The 25,758-nt window shown below is 45.8% G+C and overlaps 1 protein-coding gene across 5 annotated transcripts in view; it reads left to right on the forward strand.

Annotated features, from left to right (window-relative positions):
• Positions 1-25,758, forward strand: part of ADAM11 (ADAM metallopeptidase domain 11) — a 101,479-nt gene that overhangs the window by 34,097 nt on the left and 41,624 nt on the right. For all 5 annotated transcript variants that reach the window (XM_053266433.1, XM_053266434.1, XM_053266432.1 and 2 more), the window contains exons 4-13: positions 3,237-3,303; positions 6,701-6,786; positions 7,144-7,210; positions 11,482-11,548; positions 12,125-12,192; positions 15,383-15,457; positions 19,399-19,470; positions 19,833-19,999; positions 21,354-21,438; positions 25,056-25,146. In XM_053266433.1, the coding sequence (XP_053122408.1) occupies positions 3,237-3,303; positions 6,701-6,786; positions 7,144-7,210; positions 11,482-11,548; positions 12,125-12,192; positions 15,383-15,457; positions 19,399-19,470; positions 19,833-19,999; positions 21,354-21,438; positions 25,056-25,146 (845 nt within the window). The remainder of the gene's footprint in view (positions 1-3,236; positions 3,304-6,700; positions 6,787-7,143; positions 7,211-11,481; positions 11,549-12,124; positions 12,193-15,382; positions 15,458-19,398; positions 19,471-19,832; positions 20,000-21,353; positions 21,439-25,055; positions 25,147-25,758) is intronic.

Below are 25,758 nucleotides of genomic sequence, written 5' to 3' on the forward strand. Positions count from 1 at the left end.
TTTTTAATCAGTTTTAATTGTTTTAATACCTGGTTTTCAGGGTTTTAATTGTTTTGATAGTTTAATTGTTTTTTAAGTTGTTTTAAATTGGTATTTATATTTGTATCTCTGTTTTAATTGTTTTTAATGTTTTCTGTTTTAATTGTAAACCACCCTGAGCCATTTTGGAAGGGCGGTATATAAATCAAATAAATAAATAAATAATTTCAATTGGAAAAGCTTTTCTGTATTTTCCAGTAAATTAAGAACTTTCCCCAGATTTTCAATTTTTCTGGTAGTCTGGGCAAATCTTGGGACCTACCTGTGAAAATGGCATATTTCTATATTTTGTGGTTTGGTCTGGGAGTTTTATGTCAGTCAGTGAGGTCCAAGCAGCTTGCTTGCTTGCTTAGATAGATGGAGAGAGAGAGAGAGAGAGAGAGAGAGAGAGATGTTCAAGTCTGAGTTTTTGGATGTGAATAATATAGGCAAGAGTACTCCTGATCATGTACAGAAAGCCTGCTTCTTTCCACTGAGTAACTGCAGCTGAATCCCATATACTTGAAGTTATGGATGGGACCTTCAGGTCAGATCACTGGGCTCCAAGGCAAACTCTGAACCTTTTTACCCCGCTGTTTGGAAATTGGCCTCTTTAAATATCAGTGAAACTTTGTGAGTGAAAGCTGTAGAGCTGGCAAAGTTGCATCTGAAGTTGCAAAGGGAATGGATACGGGAGACTTAAAATATATATGTATATTAATTAAATTTCTGTAGCTTTGGATGTGAATCCCCGGGAGGCTTCTTCCTGAACACCTTGTTTTTAAAAACTGGAGATGAAATAAACAGCAGTCCAGACTCAAATTATCCAGGACACCCACTCGTCTCTGCAGCAGAAGTCTCATGGGTTACTCACCTCCTGCCATGTGTGGACATGCAGAAGTCTCATGGGCTATTCACCTCCTGCCATGTGTGGACATGCAGAAGTCTCATGGGCTATTCACCTCCTGCCATGTGTGGACATGTGAGGTTGTGCATACTGGGAGTATTCATGTGGGAGTGTGCAAGGCCATAAGTGTGCACACATATTCATATACATATGTGCTCATTACATGACTGCAGCTGAGTGTGATGAGGTGGGAAGTGCAGTTAATGTGTATCTATGTGCTGATTTTACATTCAGCATGACAAGGTATGTGCAGGAAGATGTGGGTGTGATTGTCTTGTATGTGCACGGGAGAGTGCATATATTTCTGCAACAGGGCATGGGTTCTGATTGTGAGATTAAGTGGGCAAGGGGCACTGAAGATTTATACTAGTGCTGTCCCATTTATTTTTATGAGGCTATTTTAGAGTAAAGTGACTGGGGTTGTATTCTCTGTGTAGCTACAAAGTTGTAAAAATGGAAGTGGATTACGATGTAGTTTTATTTCGCTCTCTCACCACCGTATTATTGATTCTGGATGTTAATGGAAGCAGCAAGAAGATACATAAGAAAAGACAGTGCTTTCTAAAGTGAAAGATGCTGACAATCAAGTCTGCCTGGAACCTGTACCTTTTCACTGGCCTGCCTTGACACTTAATCTCTGAAGAGTTCAGGCAGGTTGTAGCTGCTCAATGGTGAGGAAAAGTAATTGCACATGCTCAGAGGCACGCTAGTCTTATGACATCACACATTTCAGAGTTGGGTTCTGTCAATGAAAACAGATTCTGGAGGGCTAAATTGCTTAAAATTATGCCTCACACCACATAAACTAGCTGGCTTTATTATACAAATATCTAACATACAAGTATGAGATTGTGTCATTGTGGGTGTGTGTGTGTGTGTGTAAAATAATGCAAGAAAGCTAGTGACTCTGATTGTAATACTATGCATGATTGCATTTTTGATGTTAATGGGGAGTTCATGCATGTGATTGTATTTGATTATGCACGATGATGGAATATAAGCCTATGTTTGTGTGTATGTGCATGTACACAAAATGTGAATGAATGCTGGTGAGATTGTGTGTATGAGAATGTGCTCAGAAGCATACCATGTGGCTGTGTGTGTATTACATGAACATCTGTGTGTATTAATTTTCTGCGTTTGTGTTGTTAAATATGTTAACTGCTCTATGGCAGTACAGTGAGAACATCTGGGATTATGTGCACTGATTTATTGTATGATTCATATAGTATTGTGCACATATTTGGCTTTTTTCATAGTAGTCATCAACTGTGCTTGAATATATGTATCTGTGGGAGATGATGGTTTCCATCTCTCAGCTCTGATACAGCAGTGCCTCTGAAAATTGCTATTAGGTGAGTGCCCTTGAATATTTAATAGGGCATCCAGAGCCATTTCTGTCCTCCCTCCTCCATCCTGCAAGTAAATTAAGATTAAAACCTGGTTACCCGTAAGACGAGGTGGCTGATGAGTCTTGGGCTGTAACCAGAGATTGTGTGATTAATCCGAGTGTCAGGTGATTGAATTTCGCCCCTTGCCTGTGCCCGCTTTCACCTCAGAGACCAGCAGTCCCAATGCTTAGGGGATTAATTAGAGACAGAGTTTAGCCCCAGAAAACCCCATTTTCAGTACTGGGACTTAACCCTGGAACATGCCAAATCATAACAAAGACAATGCTTTTAGGGGGTTGCTGTGGGCCTTTCCATCACAAGCAAGAAATTCCAACCAGCTTTCATACCTCTGGAATGAGGAGGGTTGTTGTGTTTTTTTGGTTATTGCCCCAAATCAGAGTTGCCAAGGAGGTAATCTTGGGTCATTGGTTAGATTAATTCCTCCCCAATTCACCAAGGAACCTCCATGCTTGAACCTTAAAAGGACATGTGTGTTCAAAGGCCAGGCCAGAGAAGCCTAGATAGGAACTAGCACATTGGTGGCACATTGGATGTCAGAGGTCTGATGGGCACCTAGAGAAAGGAAAATGTGACAGGTACATGCACACACACACCTGGAACCCAACTAGGCCTCTGTCCTTCCTTATGATGTTGCACATGCACACAACAAACATGCCAGCTAGGAAAGGAAAACTAACAGCCATCCTGAGCAAAAGAGAATGGAGACGACAATAAGTGGAAGAATACAAGGGAAGTGGCACAGGCTTCAGTCAATAATCCATGCTGGAAAATCTCTTTGTCCTTCATCTGTATGATTCTGTCAGAAAGGAGTACAGTACAAAAAAAGGGAGGGTGGGAATGTGATCTCACACATCAGTGGTGGTCTTCATGCATCTTCCCTCCTCTCCATCTCTCATCAGCCACCTGCTGTCCTCGCATTATGTGGAGCGCCATTTTGGACAGGACGGAAATGCCAGCCACACCACGGTAAGGGGAGATGGGCTATATTGTGTAGCATTTGAGGGCTTTGCCCTGTCCTCTTTCTGAGCATGCACGGAGAGCCACAATTAACTCCTAAAATCTAAGTTCGGAGTGGAGCTGGGCTTTTAGGTCAAAGAAGTTCCAGGCAGGCCATAGCCTCACGACTCCCCTTCCCCCTCTCTTTAAATTAAACCTATTTTGGCTGGCCAGACTGCTCATGAAACCCTGGTTTACATTGTTTGCAGTCCCTCCAGGCTATTTCTCTCTTCTAAAATGACCTGAAGCATGAAAGGGGCTGCCAGGATAGGGTGGTGGGAAGGTTGTGGAGGGAAGGAGGGCCTCTTGTTGTCTGCAGCTGCTAAAGCAAAGCCACGGATTGCAGACGCTGAGTCTGAAAAAGAATGAATGGGCACTCCAGAAATAGCCCGCTTGCAAGCCAGGAATTGGTGCAAAAGGCAGCCTCACAAGTAGAGCATCAATAATGCTAAGTGCTTGCTAAGTGGTTGGTCACGCACACTCACACACACACACAAGCAGTTGCAGCCAGATCCTTTGAGCCCCCCCTTCTCCCCCCTCCCTTCTCCCCCCCCCTCCTTTGCAATGAGCTCTGGCTTCCCCCATCCCTGCTTGAGCTAACCTGAACCACGCTGTCTTCTATAAATAGACATGAGAGGGAGAGGGAGGGGGCTTGCTGCCTGCCCGCCTATCGCACTGCAGCAACCTTGAACACCCGCCTGTGCAGAGGAGGGTGGTGGTGGGCACACACGTGAACTGGTGCATGGAAAGACGCAGCCGGGGAAGGGAAGAGAGATGCCAGCGAGCAGGCTGGCATGCCTCCCCTTGAACAGGAGTGCCCAGCCGTGAGCCTGTGTGCTGGTTCATAATTATGTGTCTCCAATATATGTATCCTGGAAGATGTGCATCTGAATGCAGTTCATGGTTGAACTGGCAGCACCCCACATTCCATTTAAGGTGTCATCCCCCGTTCTTAACTGCTATCTGTATCCCTTGACAACATCACCATCCAGTCTTGGCTTTATTTTTTGATTCATTTATCTCTTTTAATCCCCACATTCAATCTGTCACCAAGTCATGCCACTTCTTCCAGTAGAACATTATGCAGATCTGCCCCTTCCTCTCAGCCCCCTCAGCTAAAACTCTGGTTCACACTCCGGCTCACCCTTTGGCTGCCGCCACTTCTTCTTTCTGGCGTTTCTGTTGCTGTACACCTCCGCCCTCTCACCTCTCCCGGGACTCAGTGGTCAAATCATTCACTTGTCATGTCATCCAGCCCCTTTTATTTACTAATTCAGCAACTGTACCTAGAATCTGGGGGTGGGGGGTGGGGGTGGGGGCAGACAGGACTGTGCTGCTAACCCCACCCCTCCATCCTTGAGGTGCTCCATAGCCACACCCTTCAGCAGCCCCAGGTTCGGGGTCTGCTAAAGAGGGCAGTGCTCAACTGAGGGACATTTCTTCCACATAATTGAGAACCCTGGCTGCCCAGGATTTTAAACCACATGACTGAAGTGTCCTGGGGTTCAGTGCTGTCCTCCTCAGACAGATGTACTCGGAGGTGCTGAGGAGGACCATGGTCATGGTGCTGGGGGAATGGCTAGCCAGTGATTTCTACTTCCCCCAGTACCAGGGTGCAGAGTGCCCCGTTCTTGAATGAGTGAACTGACCTTCAAAACTCTCCATTGTGGTGCTCGGTCCTGTCTTTCCCCCCTTCTATTCTGACATGCCCCATCCATTTCCTTTGCACCTCCACCTCTTCTGCCACCCAAAGATCATGTGCTCTCTCAAATACTCTTTCAGGCCACTCTTGCTGGCTAGCTGCCCATTGTCCCTAAAATTCCCTCCCCAGTAGACCTCTGTGGTGTCACTCCCTCCGTCCTCTCTCTGGCCCTTCAAACCCAGCCTCAGAATCTGTGAAGACTTCTCCCCTTTGTCCACAGTCAGAGACCAATGCTGTGTAAACTGCATGTGCTTATAATCTTCCTATTACTCTTGCCTTAGCCTTTCCTTCATTATCCCCTCCACTTTTGAAACTTAGGGCCCAGGTAGATGTGGTAGCTATATATGCATTTTATGCATATATGTTGATTCATTTTGCATATAAAGCAGGGATGGAGATGGGGTCTACTCTGTCTTTACATGAAAAGCAGATTGTTCTCCTCTTCTACCTTGTCTTACTGAGCTCTGCTCACATCTGTTGGAGCCAACCCGGGGCGGAGATAAACCACTACAGCTTAGTAGCAAAGGACAGAGAAGTAAAGTAGGGGAAGGGATGGGTTTTGCTTCCCTCCCCCATGTGTTCCTTTTTGGGTCGATCTACCCCCACTTTGCATGTGAACAGAGCAGATACACGCACAGTGGTCCCATCACATCTAGCCATCTGTTGGGAATGTTCTAGCTTTGGATGTCTTGCATCAAGCAGGGCGTTGGACTCCATTGCCTACAAGGCCACTTCAGCTTAATAGAATCATCAAGTCTGAAGGATTGTGATGGGATATTAGAAGGGGCCATAATAGTGTCATCTCCAGTTAAAAAGAATCTCATCCTGCATGTGCCGTGAAGGACCTCTGTCCGTGGCCTTGGAGAGCCACTGCCAGTCAGAGCTGATTGTCCTGGGCTCGATGGACTGATGGTCTGACTCCGTATGAGGCAGCTTCCTAGCTTTACTTTGGGGAAACGGTGCCCTCTACTTCCTTTGAGGCTTCATAAGCCAAAACCTGCATTAGAACCAGAGTGGAAAACCCCAGCCGTAGAGAACACAATATAATCATTTCGATGCTATTTACAGGGTTTAGTCTCCCAGAACTAAGCCCTGGAACCTGTCTCCAGTGCCATGGAGAAGCATGACAATTTGTGAAGTAATCATAAAGAGAATGCTTCTGAGTGTGTGCAGAGTGCCCTTCACATACCAAGTGACTGCAGGGCGGCACGCCTGTACATCTAGAGTTAGGGATCAAGTTCCCAGAATGCATCATCCAGGCAGGTTTAAACTCCTGCCCCTGCCATTTTTTAAACTAGCCAGCATCTTCGTACCCTAAGGCCTTAGTCAGGAATTAGTTTTAAGGGAGGGCCACTTTGAGAAGGAATGGGACCCCATTCCTATCCACTCCCAAATCTGACTACCAAAGAATCCTGGCCACAGTAAATACTCCCTCCCACCATGTACCTCTTCTGCTTCTGGGTTGGCAATCAGGTGGCCAGATTATTATGCCTTTTTGGCAGCTGGATTTGGCCTTGGGGCCTCTAGTTGCTGATTCCTGCCTTTAAGAGTCTTTGTGTTACATCAAAAATTAATCTGCACTACATGAGCTTGACAGGAGGAGGGGACTCTTAAAAGTATGGCAAAACGTCATGGTCTCCATGTTCCATTTATGCTCTGTTTCAGGGAGCTGGCGAGCACTGTTACTATCAGGGCGGTCTCCGTGGAGAGGCAGACTCTTTTGCAGCTCTGTCCAGCTGCCATGGCCTGCAGTGAGTAGCAAAGTTGGGAAGGGAACTAAAGCACATGACGGAACCAGGGATGCTAAGTTAGTACTGTCAGTCTGGGAAGTTGCACTCCATGGGTATTTGGATGCCATTGTTGGGGCTGAGCTGTGTACTGCCAAATTGGAGCTCAGCTTAGGATGTGGGAATGTTACTTTTCCAGCAATTTCTAAGGATATGTTTGTATAGGAGCCTCCCAGACTTTGACCTGACATAAAACCTGCTTTTGCAAACTCGTGCAAAGGAACCCAGTCCTTCAGGAGCTTGTGGTGGGTGCTTGGATGTCTGTCTGGCAGTTATGGCTGACTAATTAACCTGTCAATGTTTTTCTGCACCTGTCCCCAGTGGTGTTTTCTCAGATGGAAAGGCTACGTACCTTCTGGAACCTCACAATTCACCCAAGCGCCGAGAGGTAAGGGCTGGGCTGTAATTCCATCAGTGCCACGGAGACGCCTTGCTTGGGTTTCGTTCCCAGAGGTGAAGGGAAGGCCAAGGGAAATAGTGCATGGATTAGTTTGCCTTTTGTTTATCCTCCTCATCCGTAAACCCCTCGAGTCTTGGAACTTGTTTTAGTTCCAAGTAAGGGGTCCAAGTGTTTTAGTTCCATGGTGAGGGTCAGTATGATATCTCAGGCAGATAGGTGGATTTAGGGTACAGAAACCTAGGTTCAACCCTCCTCTGCCATGAAATTTACTGGGTGACTTTGGGCCAGTTATTCTCTTTCAGCTTAACCTACCTGACAGGATTGTTCTGAGGAAAAAATGGGATTGCCCAGTGTATGCTGCTGCCCTGAAGTCCTTGGAGGAAGAGTGAAAAATAAATATAATAAATGCATTTTATTTCTGCTTTCTTGGCTTGGCAGTGCTGTGAGAAGGATGCCAGTTTAATCCCCATAGGGATAGGGGCATATGGTAAATTTTCTCAGGGGAAAAATAAATTTTAAAAAAATCCCTTCCTGAAAAAAAGTTTTTATTCTTGTTTGTCTTTCTCAGCACACACACACACACACACACACACACACACACACAAAATTGATTTTAACATTTACATTCATGTGAGTTATTTCATAGCTTTCAGTTGAGCACATCTCTCCTTCAGAAGGCAACAACTGTATATGGTGGGCCTCTCTGATGAAGTCATGCCTACAAACGGAGGAAAACAGCTGTCTGAAAATCTCCAGAGCTTCAGTGGTCCAATACAAATCAACACACATCTGAAATCTGTTCCTATAGAATTATTTCTATAGATGTTTTATATGTGATTAGGGGATGGTGCCTAGGCATCCTCTGAACCATCTTCTTTTTCCCCACAGGGCCTAGCACATTTCCAAACAGCCTTTTGCATGAACAATGTTCAAGAGTTTCCCAGGGTGCCTTCTTTCACCCTTGTTGCTATGGTAGCAAATGGAAGGAGATCCAAATAGCATTTTTCTTTTCCCTCCTTAGAGAGCCCACAGCCTCCACACGTTCACCCCTTATCCACTGCAACACGTGTATTCAGCCCTCTCTACCTCTGTGTGCCATTTCGGGGACTTATGTGGGTAGGTGGGAAAGTTGGGGGAAAGGAGTGGTGTCTGACAAAATAGCATTAAGGCTGTATTTTAGCAAAGGCTTGGAGGAAAACACATAGTGATAGTTTTAAAAAATAAGCATTTGAGCTGGGACTTACTAACAGAGCTGAAGTCTAGAGCTGGTTTTCATTACCAAGGTGCTGAGCTTTATAATGTCAGTAGTAGTGACTGAGGAGGAGAAAGTGACTCAGTATAAACAGACTGTTCCCTCAGTACTGAATAACTACAGAAGCTCTCTGCTGGTAGAGTTGCCATGCCCCCTGGAATTCCAGGTTTCACCCAAATTTTAAGCATCTCACTCAGATTGCTTAGCCCACCCAGATTCGCCCAGATTTCAGATTTCTTTCTTTTTTTTTAAAAAAAAAGCTAAGCTCTAGCCCTTGTAGAAGCGGAGTTATGGAGCAAAACGTTCCATCACTATTCTGCTCAAAAATTATTTTCAAGCCAATTAACATAATATGCAAATTAGGCACCCGGATTTGGAAAGCCAGAATATAGCAACTCTATGTGCAGGCGCATATCACATAAGCATTTCTAGAATTTGTCTACACAAGGCATTTGTGGTTTTTAAATACTGAGGAACAATCTGCTTGTGTTCAGAATCACTGTTTCAATTTCCCACATTAGAAAGCTCAGCACCCTGGTATTAAAAACCAGTTGCACATCTCAGCTCTGCTGGTAAGCCCTGCCTGAAAAAAATAAAATAAAATAAAATAAATAAAAATTTCAACTAAAGGGATAAAGTTTTGACACATCTGGGATTGGAGTTGATTGGAAAAGGACTAGTCATGAGGTATAGTCATCCCTTGTCAACCGTGAGGGTTCCATTCCGGCAAAACTTTGTCCTTGGCAAATTTGCAGTTGGCGAGCAATTGAAATCAATGGGAAACATGGGGTTAGGGGAACCGCAGTTGTGAAAAGACTGAAAAATTAAAGAAAAAATACCAAAAGATTTGCCAAAAATCACCCGGAATTTCTTAAAATCACCAAGGCCCTTTCCAGATCACACCCTAGAACAGCAGTAAAATGCTTTGGCTTGGCAGGATCGAATTAAAAATGATTGCCAGAATCTCAAACTCCTACAACGGGAAAATACAGCTATTTTTCTGCAATGGACTTGCAACCTTGCAGCACTAAATTTCAAAGATAAAATCCAAAGTAAGGCATCGGAAATGTGAACAGCGCCTTGCTGTCAGCGCAGGGACTGCGGTGTCACAATACAAGAAGTATGGAAGCACACTTAGCAGATCCGTGGTGACACTGTGGTAAGGGTTAATCTGGAAAGCGCCCAAGAATAAGCAAGAGGAGTGAGCAAATTGAACCTCTGGAGAATTTTGAACTCCACAAAATAGCTCAAAGGCACTTTTGAACCGCCCCCCAAACCACTCAAAGTCACTTTAAATCATGAAGAGTTGGCAGGTCAGAAAGTGGAATGAGTGGATCGAACCTCTGAACCCCCTCCTTAGAGGTTGCAGAAAACCTCCCCAAATCACTAAAAAATCTTGCCAAACCACGAATACTCAGGTCGCAGTTGGCAAGACCAGTCAAAATTTCCCAGTTCAGGATACTCAAAACCACGATTGGGAAAACCACGGTTGGCAAGGGATGACTGTACAACTTTGAGCAAGCTTGAGCCCAAGCTATCTCGTTACATAGATTGACAAGGGCGCTTTCCAGATTAGCCGCTCAGCAGTGGCAAAATGCTTCCATTCAGGCAAATCACATTCAAAACGTAAAGAGCAAATCACCCAGTAGGGGGAGCAGTCTCTCAAAAACTAACAACCCAATAAAACAGCAACTTTTTTACACCCGATATACTACGTTATAGCACTATATTTCAGCGATTAAATTCGAAACAAGGCATTGGAAATGTGAATGGCACCCTGCTGTCCGCATAGGGACTACGGTGTCACAAGACAGGGAGTGTGGAAGCACACTTCAGAGATATGCCGTGACCCCGTTGCAGGGTGTAATCTGGAAAGTGCCTAGCAGCTCTTGAGCTGAGAAGGTCAGTTGCTCATATCTCATTCCATATGGCTTCCCTTTTCTGTAACCCCTTAGGCTCTCTTCTGTTCAGACAGATGGGGTGGGGAGGGATCCAGAAGGACTCTCTTGCTCTACAGTTACAGTCTCTTTTTCTTTCCCCATTCCTCATTTCTTTCCAGGCTGCATATGCCAGGAGTCTTTAGTTTTATAAACTGAGAGGTATCAGGCCTCCAGTCTGCCTGAATGTCATACCCTCTCTGACCTAGAATCCCCTCTTCCATTCCCATTGTGCTGTGAGTTGGTTGCATTTTACTACTAAACATGGAAAACGATAATGTTAACACCACCATGACCATTGTAAGATAATCTAGTCTAGACCAAGGGAGTCTACAGTTCTGCCTATTCACATTTGCTTGAGTCAGTTTCAGTTTTGTCAGTTGGGCCAGTGGTTTTCAAATTTCCTACCATCAGGGAACCTTTTATACACCTGCCTGCCTTCCAAGGAACTCCCTGCATGTAGTGTAGGATTCTGGGAAATGTCCTGGGGTGCACAATCAGTTAATATGAGATGGTAGGAATGTGTGTATGCAGCGAGCATGATTGCAGTGGCAGACTCTGCTCTCCCACCTACACACATTCACTTGAAGGTCTGAAGAGAAACTATACATGTAGAAGCCTCTTTGTGTAACCAGGAACCTGCTTTTGGGAGGATTCCCAATTGCATGAAAAAGTCTCTGTGTATGTACACTGGTATACATGCCATGGAGGCTTTCTTCAGACAAGTGCATGTTGGTCAGAAGTCAAACCCTGTTACCACAATTTTGCTCCCCTCACGCCCACAATACATGTTCATTATGTCCCGACTAGAGAGCTGAAAAGTCTCTGTAAAAGTAGCCTTCAGAGTGATTTGAGTTGTGCATTCCTGGTTTAGGGGATTCATCGTCTGTGCTTCTGGTTTCTGTTCCTTCAGTGAGAACAAGATGGAGGGGTGGGGGGCATATTTAAGGTGCTATGGAACAGAAGTAACTGTCTGAATGTAGCTGAAGATTAGGAATACCATATTCCTCTTTAAAAGGATAGATGCCTGGACAGTTATAAATACCCTCTTCTTTTGCTCTCTGCTGCAGGGACCACTCCCTCACCTGATCTACCGGACACCCATATCTCACACTGCCCAGGACTGCACACAACCAGGTAAACTTCCCTCCTGCCTCTAGAGACTAATTTTTAAGAAGTTATATTTGAGCTATCAAATTCTGCATGTTGATAATCTCCAGATTTCTGTTTCCTAACACCCAATATCCCCTGGAGGAAGAAGTACACTAACATAATAATATGGGATATGTTCATAGCTGGAACCCCCTGCCTTTGAGGACAAATGTACACTACAGACTTAAAACTGGCTTAATAGCCATTTCTTTTAGGAAATGTAGTTCCATGAGTGGGTGAGGGAGTCTGTGGGTCTCTGATACGGAATTCTCAGCACCTCACCAAACAATAATTCCCAAGATTCTTTGGGGGAAGCCATGATAGTTACAGTAGTATAAAATGGATGTAAGCTTGTAGTGCACATATTTATAATTTCCTGAGACCTCATGCCTGAGTCCATTGTGCTTCTGGCTCAGGACAGGATTGATTTCCACCAGGCAGGCTTGAGGCCCAACACCCTGTTTCCTATGAATTAAGCACCTGTTTCCCTTTTTCTCCAGTCCTGCCCTCTTTTCCCTCCCCCCATATCTGATGTGTGCCCCCTTCTTGCCCCCCACCCAGGGTGCTTATTTGCTGCACTGAACTACAACATTCCTTCTGGGCTGCCTAAACTGCGGCGTCGAAGGCAGGTAGGTTGATTGCTCAGACAGCCAACGCCTTGCGACCCCAGCGGGCCGTGTGTCCCTGCCTCTCGCAAGGTGCAGGGAATCCAAGAGTTTCCCCTCACAAGCAGTTTGTGGAGCAATAGAATCTCTTCATTGGTTTTTCCTCAGTTGCACGTGATTTGTGTGTGTGCCTTCTTCACTCATCCCACCCAGGATGGGCTTGTGTTGCAGGAGTGTCATGTTTCCCCCAGTGCTCAAACTGCAGCATAGGATACCTGGAAAAATGCTGCGTGGAATGTTGTGGTGTGAGTGTCACAAACCCTTCTTGGGTTTTGTCTGGGATGTGATTAATGATGAGTGACACAGTCCCTGCTCAACAAGCCCACACACCATTTTGTAAACTCTGGAGATTTCACACTCCTATGCTGTACAATTCCAGCACAGGAGCATTAACTATAACTAGCTGATCTGGTGCAGAGCATCTGCATCCCTAGTTCTCCTCCCCCATCTTTCTTTCTTTCTTTCTTTCTTTCTTTCTTTCTTTCTTTCTTTCTTTCTTTCTTTCTTTCTTTCTTTCTTTCCCCCCTCCTTCAGCCCCCTTTCTCCCCCACCAGCCCCATTTCGTTCTCCCCCCACCCCAGCCCATTCTCCCTCGGTGGCCAGGCTGCTTTTCCTTGGCGGCTGCCTGCTGGCTTGGTGGCAACCGCTTCCCCTGCACGGCCGGCCTGGCAGCGGCCACTTCCCCTGTGCGGCCAGCAGGCCTGGCACACCACTTCTCCTCCTTTCCCCATTGTTAATCAGCGTGGTGTAGTGGTTAGAGTGCTGGACTAGGACCGGGGAGACCCAAGTTCAAATCCCCATTCAGCCATGATACTAGCTGGGTGACTCTGGGCCAGTCACTTCTCTCTCAGCCTAGCCTATTTCACAGGGTTGTTGTGAGGAGAAACCTAAGTATGTAGTACACACCTCTGGGCTCCTTGGAGGAAGAGCAGGATATAAAATGTAATAATAATAATAATAATAATAATAATAATCGGCAGCTTGCTCGAGAACTCTCGCAAGAGCTGCCACACATGGGATTAGCGATGGGTACGTTTAAGAGAATTAAATATATAGATAGATGTTAAGTGGCCAACCCTGGCAAGGTTACTGTCCTTTCTCTTCCTGCCTCAATCATAGCCTACCATTTTGTGAATTATTTATTAGAGAGTGATCATTATAATTCCCCCAATACTAAATCTGGTTGGTTGAGTGCTTGCTGAAGCAAAGAGATGTCACCCCCCAATAAGGTAGTGGTTTAAATATATTTGAGGGACTTCCTAGGTGTGCAGAAGGATAGACATTTGTAGACTACAGAATACCATTAAAATTTAAAATCCTAAAATGATTTTCTGAGCTCCCAGGACCTAAACAGAATATTTTGAGACTGGAGATAAGAAAAGGGTAGGTTAACACTTCTCATTGTCTGGAGAGTGAACCTCTGGGTTTACACAGAGCCAGCATAGCGTAGTGGTTAGAGTGTTGGACTAGGACTAGGGAAGACCCAAGTTTGAATCCCCAGTCAACCATGAAACTCACTGGGTGACTCTGGGCCAGTCATGCATCTCTCCGCCTAACCTACCTCACAGGGTTGTTGTGAGGATAAAAATAACCATGTACTCCTCTGAGCTCCTTGGAGGAAGAGTGGGATATAAATGTAATAAATAAATAAAATAAAATACTGAATACAGGAACTTGCAGGCAGGTTCTATGGGAAACATGCTGCTTCCCAATCAGAGCTACGTTAAAATCCTGGATTTCTGTTCCCTGTGGGCAGCTGCCCAGAGGAAAAAGACAAAAAGGAGTAATGGCACGGAACCAGAAGTGGGGCAGACTGTATGAGTCAGTCAGTTAGATCTATGGCTGAGAGTAGTTGAGCAATGGAATGTCAAAGGTATCAGTTTATAAGAAATGAACTTGGAGGGGGACAGTAGCCTCTTCAGACACTGTGGGTGCTAGGAGCCCAACATTCTTAATAAGGGGGAGGATGATCTTTCTCTGGGTATGACATTTGTCACTGCAGTCAATTGCTGTATATGTGGAGGGGCATTGATGCAGAGGGCAGGGCATTGTAACCATGTTCAGCATACGGTTATATTACACCTGCTTGAACTCTACCAGCTAGTTGTTTCTTGGAGGTGAGCATTAGGGTTGTGGGGTGTGCTCCATGGGATTATAAAGTTCTCCTCCGCATGCTGTGTAGCCCCCCTACCTACCTACACACACACACACACACACACACACACACACACACACAGAGCAAGCAAGCACTCAGGTTAACATTTAGGTAGACAGTCCAATTCTGAGCTATTTTGCACTATACAGAAGAGCAGGGAGAAATGTTAGCTGGAGAGTGAGAAAGGGAAAAAAAAGGTGTCCTCTGTGAGCTCCAAAGAGAGTTGTAAGGCTCTTCTACCAGTCTGACTGTGGGCAGCCCTGAATAAGGAGCACTCCTTTTAGAACTGGAGATACTGTACACTGTGGGCTCTCACATGTTCAGCTTTTCTTGAAACAATTCTTTTGAGGCTGTTGCACCAACACCTTCTCTGCACTAGAGTGCTACTCCAGTCAAAGCTTCTTTTAAAAGGGCAAAGAGCAGCATGGCAGATCTGCAGCAATTTTCCCTTCTCTGTCTTAGCTTAATATAGAATATGGCATTGTTGTCATAGAAAAAGGGTTTGCAGAAGTATTCACACAACAGATGCTACATTAAGCTTGTCATAGGCCTGACTCTTTTAACTACAGGAGCCAGGGAGAAGGCTGTTTTATAACTGCTTCCTTCATACATAGAAGGAAATCTTATGCGGATTTTTTAAAAAAAGGTTTATTCAGCAGCAACTCCATTTTCTCCTTCTCCTTCCCTCCCTTTTCCTTTCTGACTCCTCCCTCACACTCTCTACAGGATTTCCCTTGGGGAAAATGTCCAAATTGCAAAAGTTAACTGGATAGGATACAACAAAGGCCTGAAGATTTGGGTAGTCTTGCCAAAGTTGCTCTTTCCTTTGGATAATGTATTCTGATTGAGTTTCCAAAGTGCAGAACTGTGGGAGGATGGAGGGAAGCAAAATATACACAGGCCTGTATATAAAATTTGTGACTGTTGTGGGTGACAGGAGGCAGTTCTAAGAACCCCATGTGGTACCTGCATAATTTTGCCCTCTTCTCCCCATCCCAGGTTCATCGAGGTCACCGAACTGTCTATAGTGAGACGAAATTCATCGAACTCATTGTGGTTAATGATCATCAGCTGGTGAGTGCTGGTGATCTAGACTTAGGAAGAGAGGTGGAGGTGGGTGTGTGAAACCATTTTAAATGGCCTACAGGGAGGCGAGCAAAAGAGTAGGTAAATTTTACTGTCACCATAGGTCAACCTATCAACTCTGTTTCTTAGAGCAGGAGGCTGATCTCTGTTCCAGTCCCAAACTGACCTGACATTTTGTATTGTTAATGATCAGCTTGCCCTCTCTTGAGGTTTCCTATAAAATGTTACTGACAATTCAGGCAAACTGTCTTATCAGTTGAGTTTGATGGATTAGTACTGTTTCATACATTACCTCAGTGACTTGCAAGCTAATTAAAATTAATCTTGCAAAACATATGTGGTTATGTCAAACCAGAACTCCATTTAAGATCTTAGCTTGTTTGTAAGATCATTAACATAAGCTGCGCAAAACAGATCTCAGCTTCTTGGCAAGCTGACTAAAACGATTCTTGTCAACTCCGGGTAGCTAGGTCAAATCCATACAAGACCTTAATTAAGGCTGAAGATAGATGTAGCTTTCTAACAGGGGTTGCAGTTAGTTCTTCACCGACAATGTGAACCTGGCTTTACCAGTTGCATAAACAAGCATTTGCAAAGGTAAAGTTGTGCCGTAGAGTCGGTGATGTTGACTCCTGGTGACCACAGAGCCCTGTGGTTGTCTTTGGTAGAATACGGGAGGGTTTTATCATTGCCATCTCCCACGTAGTATGAGATGATGCCTTTCAGCATCTTCCTATGTCGCTGCTGCCCGATATAGGTGTTTCCCATAGTCTGGGAAACATACCAGCTGGATTCGAACCAGCAACCTCTGGCTTGCTAGTCGAGTCATTTCCCCACTGCATCCTCCAGTGCCAAACCTCACCTCCTGTGATGGTTTAGGAGGCAGGCGGAGCCTCCGCTGCTACACAGTGACATTTTTAAAGATTGAAAAAAGAGGGAGGGGGAGAATCAAGTTTCCCCCCAAGATTTGCTGCTGTAGGCGGCAGCCTATACTGCCTATTTGGTAATCTGCCATTGGGTGCGTTGCTGCAGCGTTCCTCCTTGTAGCCCCATTCAGTGTCACCACGCAAATGACCAACGTGTGTGTGTGTGCTGTGTGGGGCTGAATGGGGCTACAAGGAAGAATGCTGCAGCCGCACACCTACACTTTTTAGCAGAGCGCTGGTGGGGGAAAGGAGGTGGGGCAGGGATGGGCAGGTAAGAGGCACCCTCCTTGCCTCTTAAAGGACCCTCCCCACCCTCCCAGGAGTGCATAGAACTGGTTCTGTGCATATCCCTAATATGTGTTTGTATACGTATCCTTCACTTTAACATGACAACATAATTTACAAGCATTTTAATTATTATTGCAGAAGTGATTTGGGACTGGTAAGAAAAAATATGTTTGGTCACAAATGCTAGCCAGTAAGTGCCCAAAGCCACCTTTCCCCTGGTTTGTTTGTTTTTCATATTTATAGACCACCTGATAGATACATCTCTAGGCAGTGTACAAAAATAAAGTTACAATATAAAAATAAAACAAAACACTTTCACAGACTAAAACAATTAAAAGCGGTTCTCAGAGTAAAACAATTAAAACAATTTCACAGAATAAAACAGTTTAAAATTAATTTTAATTAAAAGCCTGAGAAAACAGGTGTGTCTTAAGGGTCTTTTAAAAAGCAATCAGAGAAGCTCTTATTTTGATAGGGGGTGCATTCCAAAGCCCTGGGGCCACCACAGATAAGGCCTGGCCCTGCCTGAGTCGGGACCAGATGAGCCAGTGGCAACCATAGCTGGACCTTCCCTGATGATCTTAATAGGCAGCAGGGTTCATGACAAAGAAGGTGATCTCTTAAGTACTCAGGACCTAAGCTACTTTAAAGTGAACTACCCCAAAACCTGCAGAAGCATTTTCAGATTTTGCCTCCGGATAAAAAATGTTCATGTGTTTTGGGGACAGCAGTTGCACTATAAAATCATCTCTGCAACTGTTGAAATGTACATCTACTCTTACCTTCACTCACAGAGCAAAATACAACAACAAAAGGGCCTGTATGGTGTAGTGGTTAGAGTGCTGGACTAGGACTGGGGATACCTGAGTTCAAATCCCCATTCAGCCATGAAACTAGCTGGGTGACTCTGGGCCAGTCACTTCTCTCTCAGCCTAACCTACTTCACAGGGTTGCTGAAACTTAAGCATGTAGTACGCCGCTCTGGGCTCCTTGGAGGAAAAGTGGGATAAAAATGTAGAAATAAATAAATAAACCTTTTCTTGAACCTGAACTGCTATTTATCTCAGCTCTATGATCTTGCAAGCAGACATCCTGCAAGCTAACCATGAGATGTCTGGATTATAATTTACAAGCAATATACCAATATCATATTTAACTCACAATGTGTTAGCATGCACATAGAAATACTATCTGAAGAAACATGATCTGAAAAATATATATAACATTCCTTTTATCTGGGATCAGTTAGCAGTAGCAGACGGGCAAAGATTTCAAGGATAGAGGAGAGAAAAGCTAAAATTTATCTGTGTTGGGGTTGTGTTTTTTTTGAGCTGGAAGATAACATAACGAAGTCCACATTAGCTTGAGCTGAGGCCTCTAGGTTTGCTTCTACACTAGCAGTTTAATATGGAATTGTCATTCTTTGTTCACTCACTTTTTCAGAGAATCCAGACAACATAACTGCCAACGTGTCCCCTGCCCTTGTATTGTCCTCCCATTCCCCCCACCGCCCGTCCTGATTTGTAATCCCCACCCCTGCCATTTAAGAAACAAGTGTCATGCCAGCCCGCTCAGTGTAGGCTGACAAAGCACATATCAGGCGGTATAAAAATATGACAAATAAATACACAAATAAGGGCTACTGTGTCTCTAATTAACAGATTCCTCCTCCTGACTGTTACTGCTTCCTGTTCAGAGCAGCAGGAAGGTTACCAATGAATAACTTCTTAATTGTTCCTTAATTAGTCATTCCTGTTCCCCATGGTGGAATGCTTCAGTTACTGATTTCCCCTTATTACTTCCCCCCTCCCCGCAATTATTATATTGCAAAACTGTGTCAGTTACTGATTTCCCCAAATTACTTTCCCCCCTAATTTTTTTATTGCAAAATGGCACTATTTTGCAATGCTTTATTGTTTAATTGTTTTTTAGGTTCTGTTGTTGCTGTTTTAGTACCTTGGTGATTGTTGTGCTTTTGTCTTTAGTTGTGAACCACTGAGGAGTGTTTTCGATGAACTGAGATGAAAAATATTTTTAAATAAATAATCCCTCAGCCGCTCTGAACAGGGAGTGATAAAGCGGGCAGTTGCTGCAAGGAGGAAACTGCTAATTAACATTGGAGGAAACTGTTGTTGATTTATTTATTTATTTGATTTCTATACCGCCCTTCCAAAAATGGCTCAAGGCGGTTTACAAAGGGCTCACAATCTTAAAGCAACAGTCACTGGAGGTATTGCGCTGGGGGTGGATAGGGCCAGTTACTCTCCCCCTGCTAAATAAAGAGGATCACCATGGTAAAAGGTGCCTCTTTGCCAAGTTAGCAGGGGTAACTTACTTAAGAATGGGACTTACTTGTGAGTAAACATTTTAGAAGGATATTGGTCATGAGGGTAGGTATTGTCAGATAACAGAGTGTCCTATTAAGAGTCAAGTGGAATCACTGTTTTAATTCCGCTTCCAGTTGATTGCAGAAAAGCAATGCCCCAGCAGAACTAGGGGGTTCTAATGAGGAACGAACCTTGGACTTTGCTTCTTTTTCACCTTGGAGAATGTTCCCCTCCCTCCCCAGGACCAGTAGCGGTGCTGCCAAAAGCAAGAGAGTAGCAGATGGGGTGAAGGAAGGGGACCCCCGATTGGCTGCTCTGGGTTCGGGTTCTTCTGGAAAAGGCTAATGTCCCTCCTCTAACATCCTTCTCGGTGTCTGTTCTGTTCTAGTTTGAGCAGCTGCGGCGCTCCGTTGTCCTTACAAGTAACTTTGCAAAGTCAGTGGTGAACCTTGCTGATGTGGTGAGTATGGAACATCTTGCAAGTCATTCCAGAAATGCAGTTCAATGAGAGCTGACCCATTCCCAAAGGAGGAGAATTTGTTGAGGCAAATAATTCTTTGCCCCATGGGAAGAGCTTGTTTGGGGCCCAGCATTCTATGAGACCTCCCCAAGTACTGAATATGATTGGATTAACTCCGCAACCCAAATATCATGCGGTCTCTATAGGTCCCCAGCATTTGATACCAAATATTTGCTTCAGGCTAGAGTTCTGTTTGTACAGCTCATATAGGAGGCTCTGGGGAATGGGGAGGATGCCACAGGTATTGTGGTGGTGGTGCCCTCCTTGAATTTGCACCCCCGGTTTTCTATTCTTGGTGCCAGATCTATAAGGAGCAGTTGAACACACGCATTGTGTTGGTCGCCATGGAGACATGGGCATCGGGAGACAAGATCCAGGTAGATGAAGATTCCCTGGAGTCGCTGAGTGAGTTCATGAAGTACCGCCAGGATGCTCTTCCTGAGCATAGCGATGCTGTACATCTCTTCTCGTGAGTTTTGAATGGGAACCTGCTAGTGAATCTCCTAGTAATGGGGCAAATCAACCTCCCACAACTATCTCCACGGTTGTGGCCACTTTCATCTACAAGTATTGTAGATTATCCTTCTGTCCAGATATTTCCAATTTAGGATAAGATAGAACTGTTCTTTGTAGGTGAAGTGGAATAACTAACCCATCGAACGAGAACATCTTGCAAGAGCTTACAACCTCTGTAATTTAATTAGGATAAGCTTTGAAAGAGATGACCTGCTAAATCAATTGAGAATATAACCAGAACTGCTTTTTTTTAGCAGCTTTTATTGGCAAGATGGCAGCTAGTAGTAGGTAAAGATTAAAACCTACAGATAGACCATAACGAAACGAAACAAAAATTAACAAGTTTGTATTTCAGTCTTTTCCATCTAAAATAGATCGAAACATCTCTCCTTTTAAATTACATTTACATATAAAGCATATATATGAAGTCTTGGGGAAGACTTGGGATTTGGGGTGCTAAACATGACAGGGTAGGGATTTCTAGTTCAAGGTGGTGATAAAAGTGCTCACACACTGAGGCTGTTCCCACAATCAGCCGAAATCGGGCTAGGGGAGCCTAGCCCGGTTTCGGATGATCGTGGGAGCCACTGGGCTCACAGCCGAGCCTGGTTGCCTCCCGGCAGTTAAACCACCTAAGTACCGCTCCCCTTAAACAGGGTTTGTGGAGTGAGCGCTCCGCAAACCCGGTTTTTCTGATCGTGAGTAGCTGCAGCGCGGCTCTGTGCCGCGGCTACTCACGAGTAGACTCCCGGAGGGGAGGTGAAAAGTCTCCTCCTGGCTCCGGGGGTCTTTCCAGCATGCCCTGCGCGTTTGCGCAGGGCATACTGGAGCTTCCGGGGGCTGCACGGCCCCCGAACTTCTCCCCAGCCCCCGCCGGCTCCGTCACATAGCCAGCAATCATGTGGGCGGCAGATTCGGCCACCCAGGGCTCCCTCCCTGCTTGTGTGCAGTGGGCTTAGCCCATCCTCCCTGCTTCCCTTCCCAAACCGGGTCTCACTGATCGTGAGACCCGGCTCACTGACTACTATGAAAATTGTCTGTGCCTCCTTTCTCCTGCAGTGAGATAATTGTGCCACATTTGTTTTATGGGGAGGGGAGACTGCAAAAAAGTGACGGAAGGTCTCTTCCTCACCCTAACCCTGTGTGAGTGCTGCTGCCATTCTCCTGGCAGCCTCTCTTGCTGTCAGGGGCTCCTGAAGAGAGAAACACTAGTAAGTGGTTGAGAGGGGAATGGAATTCAGGAGTCTTGGTTGGTCAAGCCTACCTTTTTGCTTAGTGTATTCTCTTCCTTTCCTTACTCCTTCCAGTGGTCACACTTTCAGAAGCAGCCGCAGTGGTACAGCTTACGTTGGGGGGATCTGCTCTGTTGCCCGAGGCGGAGGTGTGAATGAGGTGAGTGGAGCATGAAAGTGAGCCTCCTTGCTGGGACTTTGAAGGTGGGGAATTGCAAACTGAACATATATGCTATAAGAGCTGTAGCAACAGCTCCTGCTAACTTCCAACTATTCTGCTTGGCATCATGGCACCTACCTAATGCCACTTCTCTCATCCCCTTAAATCCCTCCTCCAGTGGCGTAACAAGGCCTGGATGGGACTGTGTGCAAAACCTCCCCGCCCCCGATTTTTGGAGCCCCCTTTTGGCAGGGTGTTGTTGTTTCTCCAACCCCCTCCTGCTCCAGGGACAGCAGGCAGTAGGCATCTGCTTGAGATATTCGGGCAGAAGCACTGACTGATGCAGAAGGCAACGTCAGAAGTAAAACTGGAACTAGTTAAAAGAACATGGATTGTCTGGGTGTCTACCACACTTAGTGGTGGCGTATCTGCATACAAGCAGAAGGTCCCAGGTTCAATCCCTGGCCTGGCAGCATCTCCAAGTAAGACTGGGAAAGACTCCTGACTGAAACCTTGGAGAGATGCTGTCAGTCAGTGTAGAAAATGCAAGGCTAGATGGACAAAGGCTAGTTTTGCAGAGAGTCAGACTCCATATGTTTACCTGATCTAGCATCCCCTTTCCAACAACAGGCAGCCAGATGCTTCCAGACGCTTGTATGGCATGAAGGCAAGAGGCTTCTCCCCACTGTTGTTCTTCAGTAACATATCCAGAGCCTCCATGTTCAGGGGTAATCAAGGCAGTCAGGCAGAAGTCCACCTTCTCCCACAATTTCCAAATGCTGTTTGTCAACTTATGCAGATCCACAAAGTCTAAAGATGTCCTAAATATGCACATATATGGGTATTTATATTCTGCCCTTCCTTTAAGGAGCTAAGGGCAGGGTATATGATTCTCCCCCCACCATTTTATTCTGACAACAATTCTGTGAGGCAGGTTAGGATGAGAGAAAGTATCTAGCCTAAGGCTACCCAGTAAGCTTTATGGCCGCGTCAGAGAAGGACCTGAACCCAGGCATTCTCAATCCTAGCCCGACACTCTAACCACAACACTATACTACCTCTCAAGTGTTCAGATGCACCCTGCATCAGCATCTGACCTCAGATGCAGGGAGTGGTTAGCCATGCTCCCGGGTCTGATGTCAGACGTGTGGCGGGGAACACGGTTTATCTCCCAAACGGGCCTGCGTCTGACATCAGACGCGAGGGGCATATCTAGGGCACGAGACATGGTGGCCCTGGTTCTTTGAACCTGTTCTCTCAATGGTGGCTTTGCCCCTGGTTGCATGGGGGCACTTACTGTAGAAAAGAAAGGAAATTCAGATCCCCATTTTAGCTGTAGCATTTCCAGAGGTCCATGATCTCTGAGTCTAATCTTGTTCATTTCAATGTCTTGTTAATTGAGGCTAGAATCCTATACTCACTTACCTTGGAGTAAATCCCATCGAGTATAATGGGCTTACTTCCAAGTAGACATGGGTAAGATGTTCATGCTCCTATTGGAAAGGAAAAACCTGCAGCATCAAAGCTGGGTTGCTCACCATTTTTTTCTTTTCTTAAAGAGATTTCAGCTTCCTCCCCACAACCCTTGCCCCCACAAAAAACCCCCGACCCAACCAAGGATGTAATTAATTGCATCCTCATAGATCCTTCCTCAATGGGTGTGTCTCCCTTCATCACACCCCAAGCAGAAGCAGCTTGGTTTTCTCTCTCTTCCTTGCTCAGCTCCCACCCCACTGCAATAACCATCACAGTCTCCAACCCCAAGCAGAGGCAGCCCACGATGGGCTTTTCCTCCTCCTTGCTCGTCCCTCCCACTCCAGAGCAGCAACTTCACACCCACTGGGGCCAGTCAGGGTTAATCAGCAAGGGGAAACTCTGGCCGGGGACAGCAAAGGAAACAAATAAATTATGAAACACCCTACAGATGAGCAGGGGCGTAACTACAATTGGGCAAGGGGAAACATTTGTCTCGGGGCCCTCTGCCTTGAGGGGCTCCCCAGAGGCGTCACATGATCATCGTCCCGGCTCCCCATCTATCTACAGTAGCTCATGATATCTTAGCATCTATCTAGATAAGCTGCACAAATACTCTTACTTCTAGTGTTTCTAGTGTATTCTAGGCATTAAAAGTAGCACAAATATATAGTATTAAATGTATATCACTATATATTGTGAAGTGTGCGTGTGTGTATTCAGTGAAATGTATTTCCAGGCAGCATACTTATTTTGAAATATCAGACTTAAATCCTTGTATTAATTGGTTCTGCTGTTATTTACACCTTGTAACTAGTTGGGATAGTTAGCAGAGACATCAGGCCAGGAGAAGGAGAGGAAAGCAGTGGGGAGGGGGCATTTAAAAATCTCATCTGTGGGCCCACTCCAACCTTGCTACGCCCCTGCAGAGGAATCAGGGCTTGAGGTAGGGGATGGAAGGAAAGAACAGGCAGGACAGAGCATTGCATGTCGGAGGAGTGTTGGGAGCAGAGCAGAAGCAGAGCTCCGCTTCTGACTTGCACAGGGGCTGGGATTGCTGTGTCCAAGCGCACTGCGCAGCCACCCCTCTCCTCCCCTGGAGATCTACCCAGCAGTGACCTGCTCGCTCCACACTCACTGGTAGGGTACATTCCCCCATCCTCTAGTGCTGCGACTCTCTGCGCCCTGCGTCCTCCACTCACTTCCCAGCCAGCCCGCCCTCCAAGTCCTACCAACATTCCCCAGGTCTTCGCCTCCTCCCCCAGTCAAAAGCCAGCACGAAAAATCCGCCTCCCTGATTGGCGGAGACGTAGGGAATGTCAGTGGGACTCGGAGGGCTGATTGGGAAAGCAGAGGAAGCAAGCGTGAGCACACACACAGTGTGGGAAAATCCTGGTTTTGGAGCTGCCCCCTTCGTGCTAGCTAGGGGAGGGGGGGTCTGTGTTCACCCCTCTTTCTGGTGGCCCCTCTGAGTGAGGGAGATAATGAAGAAAATAGGGAGAGTTGGAGCTGAGGGGCCTGGGTTTTTTGAGCCCACCTGCTCAAATATAGCTACACCCCTGTTCAGCTCCAGAGGTGGGGAGGGGGCAAACAAGATTAATAGATGTGCACTGCAGGCCTTGGCTCAATCACAGATCCACCGATGCCCTCCTTGAAACCCCATTTCTGTGCCATGTTTTGCTTTTCAGTCTTCACCCCCTCTGAAATAAAGGCTGTGTTTTTATAACTGCCTTTCTTCATATTCAGCCCTTCTTACCTTTTCTTCTCCATTTTTTTGTCTTCCCTTCCCAACCCCAGTCTAAATCTAGACTCTATATTTCTCAGCACAGAGACCTGTTCTGTTTGCTTAAGTTAGTCTCTAAAGCACAATGTATACTAATGGCACTGTATTAAAATAATCATTACAGTCAAGAAGGCCACTAGGCACAGGGGGCTACTTAGAGGGTTGTGGGGGCATAGTAGGGCAGGAAGAGGTTGGTCACCTGAAGCCTGTGAGTTTGAAACCGAGAACAATATGGACAATTATAAGCCTGTTCAAAGCACTGCCCCACAAGAGGAGTCCCCACATGAGTTTAGCTTGCTAGATATGGCTCTACACACTCATACACTCACTAACATGATGTCCTCTTTCCTCCTTCCCAAAGTATGGCAATGTGGGAGCGATGGCAGTAACATTGGCACAGACTCTGGGGCAGAACATCGGCATGATGTGGAACAAGCACCGTGCCTCGGCAGGTGAGTAACTGCATGTTGAGCCACATGGAAGAGGGGGACAGCAGTAGCCTCTGAAATGGGGGTCACCAGCAGCTCAGAGGAGGAGGATGGAATTGCTGGATATGCACATGAATGTCCACTCTCTCATTTGGAGAGTGGAGGTCAGCTGGTCTTGGGGAGGTTTGCTGGTCTTGTGGTAAGGTAAAGTGTGCCATCAAGTCGATTTTGACTCCTGGTGCCCACAGATCCCTGTGGTTTTCCTTGGTAGAATACAGGAGGGGTTTACCATTGCCTCCTCCCACGCAGTATGAGATGATGCCTTTCAGCATCTTCCTATATCCCTGCTGCCCAATATAGTACCAGCGGGGATTCGAACTGGCAGCCGCGGTAGCAACTGTGAATTGTCCCCTTTGCTAAGCAGGGTCTACCCTGGTTTGCATTTGAATGGGGGACTACATATGTGAGCACTGTAAGATATTCCCCTTAGGGGATGGGGCTGCTCTGGGAAGAGCACCTGCCTGCTTGCATGCAGAAAGTTCAAAGTTCCCTCTCTGGCATCTCCAAGATAGGGCTGAGAGAGACTCCTGCCTGCAACCTTGGAGAAGCCAATACTAAGCTAGATGGACCAGTGGT

This window comes from Hemicordylus capensis, chromosome 6 (genome assembly GCF_027244095.1).
Source record: "Hemicordylus capensis ecotype Gifberg chromosome 6, rHemCap1.1.pri, whole genome shotgun sequence".
Lineage (NCBI taxonomy): Eukaryota > Metazoa > Chordata > Lepidosauria > Squamata > Cordylidae > Hemicordylus > Hemicordylus capensis.